The 18,637-nt window shown below is 42.3% G+C and overlaps 1 protein-coding gene across 1 annotated transcript in view; it reads left to right on the top strand.

Moving 5' to 3' along the window:
- Positions 1-18,637, top strand: part of LOC125357064 — a 134,301-nt gene that overhangs the window by 87,124 nt on the left and 28,540 nt on the right. Inside the window, exons 32-37 of the mRNA XM_048353718.1 lie at positions 761-856; positions 1,862-2,017; positions 4,222-4,451; positions 5,622-5,760; positions 6,720-6,840; positions 18,446-18,555. Of these exons, the coding sequence (XP_048209675.1) occupies positions 761-856; positions 1,862-2,017; positions 4,222-4,451; positions 5,622-5,760; positions 6,720-6,840; positions 18,446-18,555 (852 nt within the window). The remainder of the gene's footprint in view (positions 1-760; positions 857-1,861; positions 2,018-4,221; positions 4,452-5,621; positions 5,761-6,719; positions 6,841-18,445; positions 18,556-18,637) is intronic.

Genomic DNA, 18,637 nt, shown 5'->3' with positions numbered 1-18,637 from the left:
TAATGTTTTGATATCATAAATTATTAAGTAATGGATGTACCTCAACACCAAGCATGTCCCACACTTCTATACTATGCAATACGGACTCTCTGCCCACTCCTTGGTCTTCATTTAGACCCAGAAGACGGAGTTGAGCTGGGTCTATTTGGCCTGCTCCTACTCCTGCTCCTTCTGTCTTTGGGCCTCCCTGGGATGAGCTGTATGCCAGTGTCACGGTCCTTGCTAGCAAAATCAGCTCCATCTTTAGGAATTGATTGACGCCGTACTCTGGCCTAGAAGTGTTGAATGGAGTAGAATTGGCAGGCCTCCTGGATGGAGGGCTGCCCTAGGGTCACAGATATGGAAGGTACTTTGTATTGTCTGTGGAGAAGACGGGAATCTACCTGCAATAAGTTGTAGCATTGATTTTGAGTCAATTCCTAGAATTTTTTTTAAAGTTCCTAATACCAGAAACATTCAAATAGCTTTCCTTTTGTTAGTAATAAATTATGTGGTTCTGAAATACCAGTAACAGGACTAGTGCTGACTGATACTGACTAGTTACACCGAAAGCAACTGCTGCAAAGGCAATTTTAAAAAGTGATTATTACTATTCTCTCCTCTACATCATTGGGGGTGCACTATCAGAAGTGTTTTTACATGATAAATCAATCATCCAACAGTGTATTGAGATGTGGACACAGAAATCCTGCTCATATGTAGATGTCTTTATCTTAGGGATACAGCCGAGCATTCCATGCCTATCATTTGGTTCTTTTAGGCCTTTGCATTGTTCCCTTGGAGAGCATTTCTGCAAGATGGAGGACCATTTCCGGTTATAAGTAGCATCCCAGACACCCTAGAGTATAATATGCAGGTGGGTATAGCTTCCTCCATCTTGGAAAGAAAGCTGAACTCAGGCTGCAAAGCAAGGTGTCACCAGGTGTCCAGGCAAGCCTTTCCATGCTTGGTCCTTTGAGACACACGCCATGTTGTAGTTATGAAGCTGCAAACTCGATACTTTGAGGTGAGTCATGTTTGCTTACTGTGGAGGAGAGGAATCAAGGTCTCAGTGCGTTATCAGCCCTGGTTGTAGCCTCAGCTGACGTTTCCATGGCATTGTGACCTAGAGAAGAGCCACACACACCTCTAATCACAGTCGGGGCCTCTTACAGAAACTGTGGATGTTGGCAGTTCAGAGCCATGTGACTCCTCACCCACCTGGTGAGAAGGGAACTGTGTAAGCAGGACTCATAAGAAGAATTTCTTTTTAAAAATTTTTTCATTGTTAGTTTCTTTTAATTTATTAAATTGTTAACTTCTTTCAATCATTTTATTAAATAAATAGTATCAATCATTGTATTAAATAAATAGTATTTCTACATATAGTACTCATATTACACACACACACATACACACACACACACACACACACTTTTGGTGGTACTGGAGTTTGTATGCAGGACCTCATACTTACTCCTCAAGTACTGGACCACTGAGCTATGCCCCTAGCCTTGCACTTAGTAAAGTAGGGGCTCTGATCATTGAGCCAAGCCTCCAGCGTTGTGTTTTGCTGATGGGGGCGGGGGGGGGACTAGGACAGGGGCTTGAATACAGGGCCTCTTGTTCTCATTCAGCTTTTGTGCTTGTGTACAAATCTGCAGTAAGGGGTAGGGAACTTTGTACTTCTTCACAAAGCCAAACATCTAATATGTTCACGAAGGAGTTTCAGCTGTGTTACTCTGATTCTTATGGATTGTTCTCATAATGGAGAGGGTGGGTTTCATAAACACAGTTGTTTCTAGCTTTCTTCTCCCAGACTATGTATATAAGGGATACACAGCAGACTTCCAAACAGAGTTTGTTTTTCCTCTGTTTTTAGCTGTGCTTCTGTGGGCTGGGTGACCATGACCGCAAGGTGGCTCACGGAGAGCTGGTGAGCACACAGCTGCTAATGGAAGATGTTCTTCTGAGCAGCTGTCATCTGATCATGGAGGACTCCTCTGGATGGAAAGCCACCGGGGACAAAAGTACACAGGTATTCCTGGCAATGGTTACATGCTCGGCCAGTGCCATACTGTACTGAAGGGCCTTCTTATTCGGGAGATTGATGAGGGAGCCACATCTTTCCTGTAAGCCTCCCCAGTGGGTATCAGGACGGTGCTAGTGCCACGTAGAAGCAACCCTAGGGCCTGGGTGGCCTGCTGCTTCAAAGCCTGTTCCTTCACAATCAGTCCATAATCCATCACCTCTCCATTCCTTTTCTTTGTAAAAAAATAAGGGTTATTGGTAGACCCACTAAACCCAAATGGAACCCACTAAACCAGTCAGACACTTTCCTGTGAGTCACTCATTAAGGACTAAACATGGAGACGCGGAGGGCCATGACAGAAGCCAGGTGAACATCTGAGACCTGGTTTTTCTTCCTTCACTGCTGCCTGGCTTTACCCATAATCATCAGGTCTCTGTCTCCTGGGAAGCTAGAATTATAGGTGTGAGTTACCGGCACCTGACATCAGTATGATACTTTTAACTTGAGCTATGCTGTGTGTGTGTGTGTGTGTGTGTGTGTGTGTGTGTGTGTGACTTTTAGATGGAAATCTGATTAGAAAATCACTTCCCTCCTTTCACTGGCTTACAAACTACTCCAAGAATACACTCCAGAAGTGGAAACTAGCAACCCAAAAACGGGGATAAGGTCCAGCTCCAGCCTAAGTGTCATCTTGGTACAAGAAAAGCACTTTCTGCAGACCACAGGACAAACCCCATGATTTAAGTCAGAGAACATTCAGGTGGAAGAGCTGTGGACAGCCAGGTTTCTGAGCTAGGAATAGAAAACCTGGTGTCATTGGACTCTAGATCCTTGCTATCCACACAGCTAGAGGCAGGTTGTGGGCCCTGGCCCTCACGCAAGCCGTGGGTGAGCAGGGGTGTGAATACTTCCTTCCTTCACATCATCCAGGATAAATACTTATTTAGGGAAAATGTCAGTGGACAAATGAGACAATCACAGTTTTAAAGTAACATTGCCCTATTGGATTAAAAAGTCAATAGAGAAGTTCTGAGCTTTATTTATTTATTTATTTTAATTTTATTGTCAAGGTGATGCACAGAGGGGTTAGCGTTACATAAATAAGGTAGTAAGTACATTTCTTGTCAAACATTGTTACACCCTCCCTCGTTTGTCTCCCACTTTCCTCTGCTGCCCCCAGTCCTCCCCTAAGTTGTAAAGTTCATTTCCAACATGTTGTCTTGTGAGTATTGCTGTTGCATCTCGTTTCTATATTATTTTTGTTGGTTGTGGGGCTTGAACTCAGAGCCTGGGCATTGCCCCTGAGCCTCTTTGTGCTCAAGGCTAGCACTCTACCACTTGAGCCACAGATCCACTTCCATTTTTTGAGTGGTCAATTGGAGATATGAGTCTCATGGGAACTTTTCTGCCCGGGCTGGCTTCAGAGTGTGATCCTCAGATCTCAGCCTCCTGAGTAGCTAGGATTACAGGCATGAGCCACGGGCACCAGGCCTGAGCTTTATTTTTAAAGGATGGAATAAGTAACAGGAGTTATGAGAAAATGAAATTTCCATTTCCTTACCCATGAAACTGGTAACATCTCCAATAAATGAAAAGCTTTATTATAACCCCACCATGGAGTGTGGGAAAGACTTCAATCTCAACTGTGTTGAGCACTTCCCAGAATGCAGCGGCTATACAGATAAAGGCTGTTTTGTTGTTGTTTGATTTTCTGGTTTTTGTTGTTGTTGTTGTTGTTTGCCAATCCTGGGGCTTGAACTCAGGGCCTGAGCACTGTCCCTGGCTCCTTTTGGCTCAAGGCTAACACTCTACCACTTGAGCTACAGCCCCACTTCCGGCTTTTTCTTTTCTGTTTATGTGGTGCTGAGGAATCAAACCCAGGGCTTCATGCATACTAGGCAAGCACTCTACTGCTAAGCCACATTCTGGCCCCTGTTGTTTGATTTTCAAGGCAGATGAGATGTTGGTATGCAAGAGAGTTTTAAAACAAATGATTCAAGACCCCTCAGAAAGCAAGATGGATCCATTTCTAGTGTTTCTGCACACTCTCTGTTCAGGAAGGGTATTCAATATCTTCAACCATGCTACAGTCCTGTAAACCATTCCACCTGGGGAAAAGATTCAAAGATTTTGTTCTGCATGGGTGCATGTACAAACTTATACCATACTAGTCCACTATCAATAATGATTAACTTTTATTATGCTTTCAGCCAGATTGGTCCAAACTGCCAGGATTCAGAAATCAGACTCAAAGCAGCCCCAAGGCCTCTGCTGTTCTGGATGGCAAGTGTGAGCCTGTTATGTCCCTCGCCCTGCTCAGATCCTTTCTGATACTGTGGAAGCAGCTGGAAGTGCTCAAGGAACAGTGGGGGAGACTCCAGCTGCGAGACCAGGACATGGACCCCGTCTCCCTCCACAAACAGTTCTCAAAGCTCTATGAGTGAGTGTTGCAGAAGCAAAAACTCATGTTCGTGTGTAGAGCCTGGGGGTGTTGAAGGGTGAGATTTGCTCCCTGAATCCTAAGATGCTGTCTTAGCTCTTCTCTTACCGCTGTGATAAAAAAAAAAAAAATACCTGACAAAGCAACTTGAAAAGAGGAAGAATTTATTTGACTCGCAGCCTCAGAGAGCACCATCCATCATGAAGAGGAGGACATGGCCAAGCACAGCAGCTCACAACATAGCGGCCAGGAAGCAGAGAGAGCAGCAGACTAGAGACCCGATATCATCTCTAAAGACATGCCTGCAGTGACCTCCTTCCCCCAGCTAGGCCCCACCTCCCAAGTTAGGACAGCCTCCCAAAATAGTGCCACCAGTTGGCCACCTAGCCTTTAACACATGAGCTTGTGGGAGACATTATATTTTGAAGCTATGATATACTCCATTGAGTTGGGTGGCAGCAACAATGCAGTACTGTGAGGAAAAGCTGGGTTGTGGTAACTGTAGGGGCATTGCTGGAGTCCACTGGACGATGCTGTCTACTCCCTACAATCTGTCCACAGGAACTTGTGCTCATCAAGCGACCCCACAGTGCCAATGCGAGGCTTTTAAGGTGATAGAATTCCAGGGAACTCCAGCTGGAGAGCTGCTGCTAAGGATTCCTCCTCTCTCTGGCCCCTATAGCCCCAGGATGGGTCTCTGAGAATAATAAGGTACAGGTGGATGAGGCTTTAGGTCTTGGAGATGGTGCTGAACTTGGCTGCAGACCTCAGCTACCATGACTCAGCTGGCAGGAAGGGCATGCTGTTTCTGCCATGTGTCTTGTGGAACAAGTACATACTAAGCCACATCCACCACTAGACCTCACCAAGCTTCAGAAGGCTCATCTTGGCATTGCCAGAACTCCCAATCTGGTGAAGTTATTATGGCCCATATTCTTGGTTACCAGAGAATTGTTCCTATTTCTTGTCAATAGTTGAAGATTGAAATTAATGGAAGTATGCAATGGGAAAAGGTCAGAGTATTGAATACTGACTGATGGAGTAATAAATTTAGATGTTGATGCGTCTGTGAATGGGCTGGGAGGAAACAAAGTGAATTAAAATAATTGTCAAAGACCCAGAATTAGAAAAAGACTATGTTTCCTCATTTCTATCTCTCTTTGTTGACAGGACTGACATTCTCTACCCCAGCATGAAGGCTTTAGCTAAGCAGATAGGGAAAGAAGATGAATTCGAGGGACTTATAATAAATAGTCAATCTATTCTACCCCCCAAAGGAGCTTCAGAAGTGGAAATAAAAACTCAGCAGGTATGCAAGAGCTATTTTAAATTTGCCTTTGAAATTTTGCTTTATGGCACTGATATGTAAAACTACACAGACTCAAATGGTGAGTTTCTTTCTCTAAGAAATTCATTGTAAAGTGGAAGGATTGTAAGTCATTAAAGAGGGTTTGGAGGGGAAGGAGTGTTTAGAGGTATACGGTAGCCTAAGCAAAGAAGTACCACTTAGCATCTCAGTTCCTTCCATAAGTCTAGATTTTCATTATTCTTCTTTTCCTCCAATGGAGGTGCTCCCACACAAGAAAAATTATAGAAAACATAACTCCTACCTATCTTAAAAAGAAAATCTAGTACACAAGTATCCACATAAAATAAAAATAGCTCCTTGTAGCTGTTTTACTCAGAATAAAATTCCTGGTTATATTAGAGTATTTAGAGACACTAGAAAAACAATAACAACAACATGAGATCACTGTAGATATGGAAGACTGTAATTCAGCAAAGGGTAAATAAAGGTTATAGTGCCTGGCTCACACCTGTAATCCTAGCTACTTGGAAGGCTGCGATCTGAGGATCACGGTTTGAAGCCTGCAGGAAAGTCTATGAGGCTCTTATCTCCAACTAACCACCTAAAAATCAGAAGTGTAACTGTGGCTCAAAGTGGCAGAGTGCTAGCTTTGAGCAAGAAAGCTTAGGGACAGTGCCCAGGCTGAGTTCAAGCTCCAAAACTGACCCCCCCAAAAGGGGGGTGGGCTGTATTTTATCAATCAAGGGGCAGGCCAGGAAGAAGAAAAAAATGTTGTTTTCCACAGAAGTATATCTAATCCCACAGTCCTTGGTAGCCCAAGAAATGAGCCCTTTCTCTTTCCCAGCCAGAAACTGGCTGAAGGCAAAGACAGACCCTAAAGCCCTTCCGCAGGAAGTGGACTTGAGAGTGCAGAGTATAACTAAATCCAGAGAGTAATTCTCAAACTGTGCTTACTTCAGCTTCAGAAGCTTCTGGAAAATCTTGAAATCCATATGATCCAGGAGATATTAAGAAGAGTTAATAGAGAAAGGACACTGGTCTTGTCAGAAAAGTCCAGTGAGGAGTGTACCCTCCCGACAGGTAAAGTGTATTTATTTTATTACTTCAGAAAATAATGTTTACTAGCCAGGCACTGGTGGATCCTGCCTATAAGCCTCGCTACTCAGGAGTCTGAGATCTGAGAGTTGAGGTTCAAAACCAAGCCCAGTCATGAAAAGCCAGGAGACTCTTATTTCAATAAACCAGCAGAAAATTGGAAGTGACACTGTGGCTCAAAGTGGTAGAGCACTATCCTTGAACAAAAGAGCTCAGGGACAGTGCCCTGAATAATAATAATAATAATAATAATGTTTGCAATTATAAGAGCAATCTAACTTTCCACATTTGTTGTAACAAAACAAAACAAAAAATAATAGAAAAGTTATACTTTCTACCTTGATGGAGAGGGAATGACTATTGACACTTGGTTGTATTCTCTTCCACTTTAAAGACTGTGTGCACATGTGCCTGTATGTGTGTGTGCATGTGGTATTTTTATGAATATGTATTAATTGTGTAAAATAATGAGGTTTCTGATGACATTTCACCCACACCTACTACCTTCTCTTTCTCCCCTCTCCGTTCACCGATCCCCTTTCTTTTCCCAAATAGTAGGGTTTCTATTTTCATGTCTTTTTATTTTTTTCGGTACACATCTTAGATCTTGAACTCTGGGCATGGAAACTGTTCCTGAGCTACTTTTTGTTCAAGGCTAGAGCTGTAACAATGGAGCCATAGCTCCACTTTTGGCTTTTTGGTGGGGGGGGGGGGGGAGGTTGTTAATTGGAGATAAGAGTCTCTAAGACTTTCTTAACCAGGCTATCTTCGAACTATGATCCTCAGATCTCAGGCTCATGAGTAGCTAGGAGTAGGCATGAGCTTACTAGATTTTAAAAATCTAGATTTCATAAATAAGAGAAAACACTTGGTATTTGTCATTCAGAGCCTGGCTTATTTTTTATTTATTTATTTATTTTTTTTGGCCAGTCCTAGGCCGTGAACTCAGGGCCTGAGCACTGTCCCTGGCTTCTTTTTGCTCAAGGCTAGCACTCTGCCACTTGAGCCACAGCGCCACTTCTGGCCATTTTCTGTATATGTGGTGCTGAGGAATCGAACCCAGGGCCTCATATATACAAGGCAAGCACTCTTGCCACTAGGCCATATTCCCAGCCCCAGAGCCTGGCTTATTTCATTTACTATGATGATCTCCAGTTCTGTCCATTTTCCTCATATGACGTGATTTTGTTCTTTTTTATGCCTGCCTAACACTCATACCACATTGTCTTAAACCCATTCATCCACTGACAGGCACCTAGCTGATTGTGCCACAATAAACATGGCTGTGCAGGTATCTATTGCCTGCTGACTTTGGGTATATGTCCAGGTTGGATCATGTGGCAAGCTCTCTTGCCACTAGGCCATATCCCCAGCCCCAGGTTGGATCATGTGGTCGTTACAGATTTAGTTTTTTGAGGAACTGCCACACTGATTTTTACAGTAGCTACACTAATTCACATTCCTGCCAACACATGCCCTGCCCAGCATTTGTTTGTTTTTGTTTTCATAATGATAACTATTCAGACTCCAGTGATCAAGTCTCCGTGTGTGTAGTTTAGATTTGCATTTCCCTGACTGCTAAAGATGTTGAATATTTTAAAACATATTTACTGGCCATTTGGACTTCTTTTGAAAACTCTCTAGTCAGTTTATTTTCCTATTTATTAACTGGGTTGTTATTAATTGTTCTTTTGGTATTTAAGTTTTTGAGTTTCTTATATATTCTGGATATTAATACCATCACAAGAATAGCTAGCAACTATTTTCTTCTATTCTGTAGAACATCTCTTCCCTCTGGTAATTGTTTCCTCTGCTGTATTGAAGCATCTTAATTTGATGCAATTCTATTGGTCAATTCTTGCTCTTATTTTCTGAGCTATTAGAGCCTCATTCTGGAAGACTTTTCCTGTGTTTCCACACATATAGCAAGATTTCCTGTTTTCCTGCAGTAGTCTCAAATTTACAGGTCTTACACTAAAGCCTTTCATCCATTTTGAATTATTTTTGTACTGGATAAGAGAGAGGATCTAATTTCAATCTTATAAATTAGATACCCCATTTTCCCAGCACCATTTGAAGACTGAGTTTTCTCCAATTTATGGTTTTGGCACCTTTGCCAAGAATCAGGTGGTTGCAGTTTTCTATCCTATCTCGGTGTCTATTTTTGTGCCAGTGCCAGGTTCCTTTTGTTTGCATGGCTCTGATATATAATTTGAAGTCTAGTTTTGTGATACTTCCAGCATTAATCTTTTTGCTCAGGATTGCTTTGGCTATTCGGGGTCTATTATGTTTCCATCTGAATTTTCGGCACACTGGATTTGGCAGCTGCTGGGTCATATGCAGTCATGCCACAAGTGCTGATGAGGATTCGCTTTGCCTACAAGTGTTCCCACATCCAAGAGAGTATAAGATTAAAGTAAAAGTACACACACATACACACACACCACCAGTGATCAAGAGACTATGGAAGAAAGAAAAAGCTTTATAGTACAGTACTTCTTTTCCTATTTGTTTGAATGAAAGGCCCTAATTTTATATTGCACTAGACTATGTAGATTTTTAGCTGGTTCTGTCTGAACTACAAATATATACTCCTAACACTTAGTAATTCTACAGGAAAACTTACCCTGTCTGAGCTAGGGAAACGCTGCCTACTAGCAAAACAAATTCAGATTTCCTTTGAAACAAATTCCATGGACAACTGGAATGTTAATTATACCCTCAGTCCTCACCTAAGACATTGTTTTCCTGCCTATATAACAACACTGTCATTTTATCGGTGCTTCAAGTACCTGAGTTTCATAAACAGGACTTGGGGGGTGGGGGGAACTATTCAATGAGCGAGCTAACCAGTCCCTTGCTGGACAACTGTAAATGTCACCAGAGAGCTTAGTGCCATTGAGCTCCAGTTACAGAACACGTGACAAGACAAAGCTCTTATTGTTTGGACTGTGTTCGTGGCACCAAGGCAGTTCCTTTCTGAGTCCTGTGGAGAAAAATCCAGAAACATATAGCAGGTGCAACCAGCTGTTCTACTTGTATTTGTTTTGTTTATTGCTCACACTCTAGGGGGAAGGGGATAGCTCATTCGTGTTATAGCTGGGCTTCCTTGTGCAGGGCAGGGTTCTTGTCAGCTGTGCTCTGAAAGGGCTTCCATAGCAGAGGTACAGAGGTGCTTTGATGGACATTATTAAATCTTACCTCTCCTAGGGGAGGCTGACTACTTCTAACCCCTTGTTTGCATTTTATATTCGTAGACTTAATATAACTGCTGCTGAGAGGGTAGCTCCGTGGTACAGTGCCTGCCTAGCATTCATAGACTCTGGTTTTGATTCCCAGCATAGCAAATATATGTGTGTGTGTGTGTGTGTGTGTGTGTGTGTGTGTGTGTGTGTGATGTTTTTAAAGTAAGGAGGTTTTGTTAATGCTGATGACTTGGTTTTATTTTGGCTTTAGCCTTTGGTATTTTGGGCCTGCCTTGATGGGGAGGCCTTCAGTTTCCTTTTATGCTGGTTTCTAATATAAGCAACTAAGTGCCCACCAGGTGCCAAGGATGCTTTAGGAACATTTCTCCAGGTTAGTAGACCTCAATGGGCTGGGTACCATTGAAAAAGGCACTGAAACCTTGCTGTCTACTCACTTTCAATACCAGGTCTTTGTGTTCCTTATAGGCTGACTTTGTCTGCCTTTACAACCTGCAGAAAGAGGAGCATAGAAGGCTCCTCTCCTCTCTCCGCTACATCTGGGAGCTTAATGGTTTTGTATAGCCTCTATGAGTGCCCAGTGCAGAAGATGTGGCATCCAGACCTGGTTCTGGTGCTGCTTCTTGCTAGCTGGACTCTAGTGCCTCCTCCTCCCAACCCCTGGGGTTCAGGGGACTCTGCACAAACGTGCTGAGCTTGAGAGAGATGGGTGCTATCGGTTCAGAAAGGCCCTGCCAGCCTCCATCTTTCACATTTAGACATTGAAATTATCTTCTAATTTTCCTTGAGAAGTTATAAGTCTAATAGTCTCCAAAATGGAATACATATATCCCAGGAATGGGAGAAGAACATTTAGAACATTTAAGTAAATTAAGAACTGGAGACATGGCTCAAGGGGTTGAGTGCTAGCCAGGAGCAAGATGAAATTCATTTATAAGGAATCGCATGCCACAGTCCCCGCACTGATGTGTGAAGTGAATAAGAAACTAGCCTAGGTATATTTCTAATCCTGGTTCCAGCCATGTTATGGAGTTAGAAAGGATAATATAGCACATTTGATAATAAGTTAACAAAACTTTTTTAAATGTCAAGGATCCATTCTCGTTGTTAATGAACCTTGTCCTAAATATAATATATAATGCTTTGTGACAGTAGCTAGTAATGTTACTGCCAGTAATTATAAATAAATGAAAAAAATCAATTAACCTAGGGGCCAGTGACTCATGCCTATAATCTTAGCTACTCAGGAGACTGAGATCAGTGAATCAAGGTTCAAAGCTAGCCCAGGCAGGAAAGTCCATGAGACATTTATCTCCACTAAACCTTCAAAAAAAAAGCTGGAAATGGAGCTGTGGCTCAAGTGATAGAGTGCTAGCCTTGAGCAAAAAGCTTAAGGACAGTGCCCACACCCTGAGTTCAAGTCGTAGCACTGGCACACAAAAGTTAAGTGTAAATACAACAAAATAAAATGTAGTTATTCACATATTTAAGATGAATGATGGGAAATGTTTTTCTTTAGGGAAGCACATGAAAACATTTAGAAGAGGGTGGTCCAGCCCCACGTTTTCCCCGTAGTAGACCTTGTAGAGCATGAGTTCCTCAAGATATTACACATTCGTTTTCCCAGCCTCCCTTCACTACAGATGCAGGGTCTACCTGCATTTCTAGTCCCTTGATAACACAAGCCAGCAAAGTACTCACCAATCATGGTCTTTGACTTGTCATGTTTACCTAACATCTTGAATATTATTTGCTCTAAACCCACTTAGGCAGTTTTTAGTTGCTGAATTTGAGTGATTTTTATTTATAAAATTATGCACACCAAGGAAATAGGAATACAAAAGCAGATCTATTGTCTCTTTAAAACCAAGTTGAACTAGACCAGTGGTGTTCTGTCCAGTCAAGAGATTATTGTTCAGTATTTAAAAAGAAGATATGAGCTATCAACTCATGAAGGGATGTGAAGAAAGCCTTGCTTCATATTCCTAGTGAAAGAAGCCAGTTTGAAATGGAAACCTATTGTATAATTCCTCCTATGACATTCTGGAAAAGGCAACACTTGGAGACAATAAAAGGATCAGCGATTGTCAGGAGTTAGGCGTTAGGGTAGGAGAGATAATATTCAGAGCACACAGGATACTTCTCTGTATGATACTATAATGGTGGATACCTGTCATGTCAAAGCCACAGAGCATTCAACACCAATGAATCCCAATGAAAAACTAGGGACATTGAATACTAATTCTGTGTCAGTGTGAAATTGGAGCTTTCAGATTCCAGGCTCGAACTCCAGGAGTTCCACATGTCAGATCTGTCTCCTCACCTTCCTATATGTCTAATAAAGAGACACAGTAAAGGCGGAGAAAAGGAAGACATAAGGCATGTGCATGCCAAGGGAAAGTAGCATTTTAATTTGTCTTTGGGCAGCTTCAGGGGTACAAAATGAGCTTTAGGTTTTTTTGTTTGTTCCTTTGTTTGTGTTGGGCTTGAATTCAGGGTCTGGGCTTGGTCTCAGAGCTTTTTTGCTCAAGGCTAGTGCTCTACCACTTCAGCCATACTCCACTGCTGCGTTTTGTTTCCTAATTGGAGATAGGAGTTTCATGAACTTTCCTGCCCCCAGGCTTGTTTCAAACTATGATCTTCAGATCTCAGCCTCCTAAGTGGCTAGTATAACAGGTGTGAGCCACAGGTGCCTAGTGAGCATTTGGTTTTACAGACAAAGAACTAGGGATAATGGAGGAAGGTAGGCATAGTTAAAACAGTCTTGGCCAAAGCATGGCCTGGTTGACCGTTATCGCGGTCTTCCTTAGACATTGATTCATTGTCATCAGCGAGTCACTGTAGTCTGGTCCTTCGTGCCTGGTGTCTGCTCTAGTCTTTTGGATATTCTCTGTCTTTGGGGGCAGTTTGCCTTTTGCTACAAGATGTTTATTGATTAAGCCGGTCTTCCCTGGAACCCAAGGTGACTACAAAGTGACTTCAGGAAAGGATGCTCAAAATGAGAGGACACAGGAGCTGAGTGCCTTTGCTTTTATCCTGCTCTTAGTTAATCCATGGGCCCAAGTAACAAGTCACCATTTCTCAGCAAAAGTAGCTGAGAGGCAAAGGCAGAGGCTGAGTCTGCATGAGGATAAGGCGTCTAGAGAAGCTCTGTACTTTCCCCTCAGTGTTGCTAGGACCCTAAAACTCAATAAAGGGTAGTTGTTAGAAAAAAGAATAGCGAATCAGGGCTGGGAATATGGCCTAGTGGCAAGAGAGCTGGCCTCCCATACATGAAGCCCTGGTTTTCAATTCCCCAGCACCACATATATAGAAAGTGGCCAGAAGTGGCGCTGTGGCTCAAGTGGCAGAGTGCTAGCCTTGAGCAAAAAAAAGCCAGGGACAGTGCTCAGGCCCTGAGGCCAAGCCCCAGGACTGGCCAAAAAAAAAAAAGAATAGCGAATCAGTTGCGAGAAAGATGACCGAAAAGAGTGGGCAAAATTGTGAAAATGGACAAAATAAGGCATTTGGCTTTAAGTACTCTTCAAGCTCTCTTTCCAACCATAAATAAAACTAGAAATTGTAGGCTGTATGCTATATCTTATGGTTTATAGATGATCAATAGCAATGTTCAAAGAAAGACCTGGATGATCGGTGGATGCTTGTGAATTTATGGGCTATTTTTTCCATTTTGTTGTTGTTGTTGAGATATTGGGGTATAAATTCAAGGCCTCAGGCTCACTTGGCTTGATTGGCTGGTGCTCTGCCAGGTGAGCCATACCATCATCCCTGACTTCTACTGGGTATTTGGAAGATGAAGTCTTGTGGCCTTTTCTCCTGGGTTGGCTTCAAATCTTAATCCTCCTCTTAGCCTCCTCAGGAGCTGGAATTACAGGCATTGCCACTGATACCTTGCTTAAACATGTGTATTTTTAAGTTACATACAGCATAGCTTATGTCATTTATAAAGCGTTCTTTGCTTTAACTGACTTCTTTTGGCTGACTCCCCAACTCTTAATCAATTGCATTAGATAGGAGGATTTCTTCTGTATTTTTTCAGAGGTTGCTTTTTTTTTTTTTCCAGGAGAAAGGATTTATTTGTTCTATGTCAAAATAGGTTCAGAGAACTCAGAGTCAATCATGTTAGAAAAATTTCCTCTACTTTAATCTCGGAGCCTTGACTCTCCTATTGTACATTACTATCATGTGTCCAGGAAAGAAATTGAAAATACAGTGATCTGGAGCAGGGGATGTGGCTCAGCGGTACAATACTTCCCTAAAATTGATTTGTGCAAAAACTATTATTCCCCTTGGGACCATAAACGATTAACTTAAAGAATTAGTGTTCTGGGAATCGTTTGAAAATCACAGGAGCACAAGACAAGTGTACACATGCTTTCCAACCTATTTACTTATTAGGGGCCCTGACTGGTTCAGAGAACAGCAGTGAATAGCAGTTGTGCCCTTCAGGTTCCGTTCAGCGTCCTAACCCGGGGACCACAGCAGGCCCAGAGGAGCGGTTGGGAGCCAAGGGCCAGGGTGCTGTTCGGAGAGAGGTGGAAGGGAAATGGTTTGGCCAACAGGAAATCCAAGTTTTCTTTAGTCTAAGGACCTGGGAACAAAGTAAAATTTGAAGGGTACTATGTCCTTCCCATTTCCAAAATTCTGTCAAAACTGCTGCTTCATTTTAACGAAGCCATGACCAGAGAGAGAGAGGGAGAGGGAGAGGGAGAGAGACAGAGAGAAAGACAGAGAGAGAGACAGAGAGAGAGAGACAGAGAGAGAGAGAAACAGATTTGGAGACAGCTAGCTCCTCTTTGCCAGGAATTACTTTCCTTGGATGAATTCCATTAGAGTCCTCACTCGAAGTCTGCAGCTGCAACTGCATGTGTGAACTTGAACTCACAGGCGAGGAGAATGCTGGCAACTCAACCTTCCCAGAAGCATTGGAGAAAATGCTTCCCCTCCAACTAAATCCAGAGCGAAACTGCAAACTGTCAGGTGATGATTCCACACACTAGTGGGCGACGGGGATCGGACACAGTGACACCCTGGAAATGGCATCCAAGTTCTTGTCTGAACTTTTTTTCTGAAGCAGACATGACCTGTGTTGTCCAAGTTTAGACTTCTGTAGTTTTGGCCGCTGTAAGAAGTGTGAACCTTTGGATTTTCCACTTTAACTATGCTGGGACAGTGGCAATATGCCCACTCACATTTATTCCAGAAAAGAAATCCAAGACTACACATGTACACTTATTATGGAAAAAAGCCAATGATAGAAAAAATGTGGAATTCCATTGTCTAACCCAAGACTCTTTAATAAATAGCAATATCCATGAAAATAGCAGAGGCTCCAGCTCGACCATAGCCACATTTCCCGGCAGACACTTCTAGACTTTTGTTCTTTTGTGCACTGAGTCGCTTATCCAAATACTGAACATAGAAGTCAAGTGTTTATAATTGTCTTAGCAATGTAGTAGTATTTTTTAAATTTTTTTACATGTAACATTTTCAAGTGACTTTAAAACTCAAACTGATATAAAAATATACACTCAGGGGGCTGGGGATATAGCCTAGTGGCAAGAGTGCCTGCCTCGGATACACGAGGCCCTAGGTTCGATTCCCCAGCACCACATATACAGAAAACGGCCAGAAGCGGTGCTGTGGCTCAAGTGGCAGAGTGCTAGCCTTGAGCGGGAAGAAGCCAGGGACAGTGCTCAGGCCCTGAGTCCAAGGCCCAGGACTGGCCAAAAAATAAAAAAATAAAAAATATATATACACTCAGAAGACTTATTACCACCAATGACGTCTTTCACACTATTCTGCAAGCTATGTGTAATTTTCATTAATTTTTAAAAATAAATCCAGTGCCTCTATGCATATATAAATTCATTCTTTCATTTAATGGCTATTTATTAAGTACCTCTATGTTCTATTCTACTATATTTTAGGCACTGTTGAAGAGATATATCTTTACCCTCATGAGCCATAATCCTATTTCCCTAGAGTTGAGCATCTAGAAGGTGGTAGACCAGAAGCAGTAAACGAAATAAGAGAACTGATGAAAAAGGATGTTGTATGTGTTTAAAGAGAGCACATGGTGCTTTAAAGTAGGATCATCAGGGTAGACCTTGCTGTGTTCGTGGCACTGTGTGCACATATTTGAATAAGGCCGGAAACAAGAGGAAAGTGAGAGGAGGGTCTCTGGGGGATAGCATTCCAAGCAGGAAAGATAATCGGTGCCCAGGCTCTGAGCCTGTCACATTCAAAGAACAATTACACCCAAGAGTGGCTGGCATGCTAAGTGGGAGGGAAAGGTAATAGGATAAAAAGCCAGGGTCAAGGAGTATGGGGCATGTATAACCTTACGAGGACTTGAGTATTTAGTCTGATTTTGATTTGGTCCTGGTTTTGAGTGACATGATCAAGTTTCTATCTTAGTAGACTCTCTTCTGCTGCTGTATTCAGAATAGAGTGAGAGGAAAAAAGGAATAGTGAATAAAGAGGTTTTGTTTGGAAGCAATCTATGTAAGAGAAGATGGCCACAAGTTGAGAGCAGAGTAAATAGCAAATGGCCAGATGCTGGCTATGTTGGAAGGAAGCAGTAATGAATGGACTACTATAGGGGCTGGAGAGAGAGAAGAGTTACTTGATCATAACTCCAAAGTTTTTTGTTTGTTTGTTTGTTTTGTTTTGTTTTTGCCAGTTCTGGGGCTTTTGGACTCAGGACCTGGGCACTGTCCCTGGCTTCTTTTTGCTCAAAGTTAGCACTCTGCCACTTAGGCCACAGCGCTACTTCTGGCCATTTTCTGTATATGTGGTGCTGGGGAATTGAACCCAGGGCTTCATGTATGGGATTGCAAGCACTCTTGCCACTAGGCCACATCCCCAGCCCAACTCCAAGGTTTTTGACCTGAGCAATTAGAAAAAATAGTAATTCTATCAACTGAAATGAGGGAATTATAGAATATTAGGCATTTGCTTATGCATAAATCAAATTTAATTGAGTTTTAGACCCTATATGGGAATTGGATCTAAATTTGAGGGCTGTCTATATCTGGATGATAGAGATTTTGCTGTAAAATAAGATGAGATAGCTAAGGGTATCAATATATTAGAAAGGAGGTAGGCCAAGGGTTGAGTCTTGAACACTCTAAGAGGGCTCTTTCCCTCTTAAAATGAAAAGGAGAGCCAGCAAAAGAATCCTAGAAAGATAAAACAATGAAGGAAGAGAAAATCGGTCTGAGTGGTGTCCCAAGGAACTTTCTCAAAAAGAAGGAAGTAACAAATTAGGTGAAAAGCTACTGGTAGATCACTGGCTTTAGTCATGAAGAAATCATCAGTGTGTGGCCAAAACAGTTTCAGCAGCCTGGAGGAAGTGAAAACCCTGTCAGTGAATCTGAGAAGGAATTTAGGAGAAGCTACACCGTTTGCCAGTAGACATCTCTTTCTGTGAATTTTGTTACAAAAGAGTGCGAAGAAAAGAAGTGAAAACTGGCTGGGCAAGTATATTCAAGAAAAAGAGTTAGGAAATGAGGAAAATAATGGTATCGTTGCCAAGGGGCCTGACAGGGGAGGAAAACTTATGACACAGGAGAATGACAGGAAGCTTCCAGAGAAATGGCACTGGGTTGGCTTGAGGGCATACCCTCCCGCCATATTGTACATCCCATGCCTATCACATGAAAGATGCCATTTTATACCCACTGTTGTGTACTTTGCCATTTTCACTTAGCAACCCATGGTGACTGGGTTTTTGTCATTCATTTTTAACAGGTTAGTAGAGTGACAGGTGACATGGGAATCAGAGTAAGCCAGGATCAGGAGCTAGGATTGCGGAATTATTTGCAAGGACTGAAAATTAAACATCACATTAACTATTCTAAAAGAACACATGCATGCCTGCATTTCTCCCAACACATCCCTCAATAGTTGCAATTCATAGAAAAAGACCCAATTCCTCCAGTTTCTCTGACCTTGTCCCAGATATGCAATCTGCATGGAAGTATAGCAATTCTTTTGGTATAAGAAACAGACTTGCATGTCACAATACTCTGAGTTTTGAAATTACCTCAGACCCAATGTCTCCTCGCTTGGGTGATAAGATCAAAACATTGCAACCACTAAAAGAGAGAGAGAGAGAGAGAGAGAGAGAGAGAGAGAGAGAGAGAGAGAGAGAGAGAGAGAGAGAGAGAGAGATTTGCTTATAGCTCAAGCAAATCTCCCTAACCTACCTTACCCCCTAGCCTGCTCTGCTTTTGTGCCCCAAGCTATCAGGGTGTATTTTTCTTATCATATTTCCTCTACTGCTTTCTACTCTGTGATAACTTGTCTAGTAAAAAAAAATCTTTGTCCATCTTGTATTTTATATGTATTTTGTGATACTAGGGTTGGTATGTTTTTCCTAGATCTTTGGAAGCATCAAGTCATGAAAGAAAACTTTTCAGTTGTAAGACCACAAATAGTTGAAAATTTTATACAGCGACTCATGGAGAGTCACCAGGACAGTGGATCAGAGGTATGTATTGAGAACGCGCAATGACGTCATTTGGTTTTGTTTTGGTGGTCCTAGGGTTTTAAATCAGGGCCTTGGGCTTTAG

Source organism: Perognathus longimembris, chromosome 9 (genome assembly GCF_023159225.1).
Source record: "Perognathus longimembris pacificus isolate PPM17 chromosome 9, ASM2315922v1, whole genome shotgun sequence".
In the NCBI taxonomy this organism is placed as follows: Eukaryota; Metazoa; Chordata; class Mammalia; order Rodentia; family Heteromyidae; genus Perognathus; species Perognathus longimembris.
Note: the sequence above shows the minus strand (reverse complement) of the source record. Positions and strands in the feature narration are given on the sequence as shown.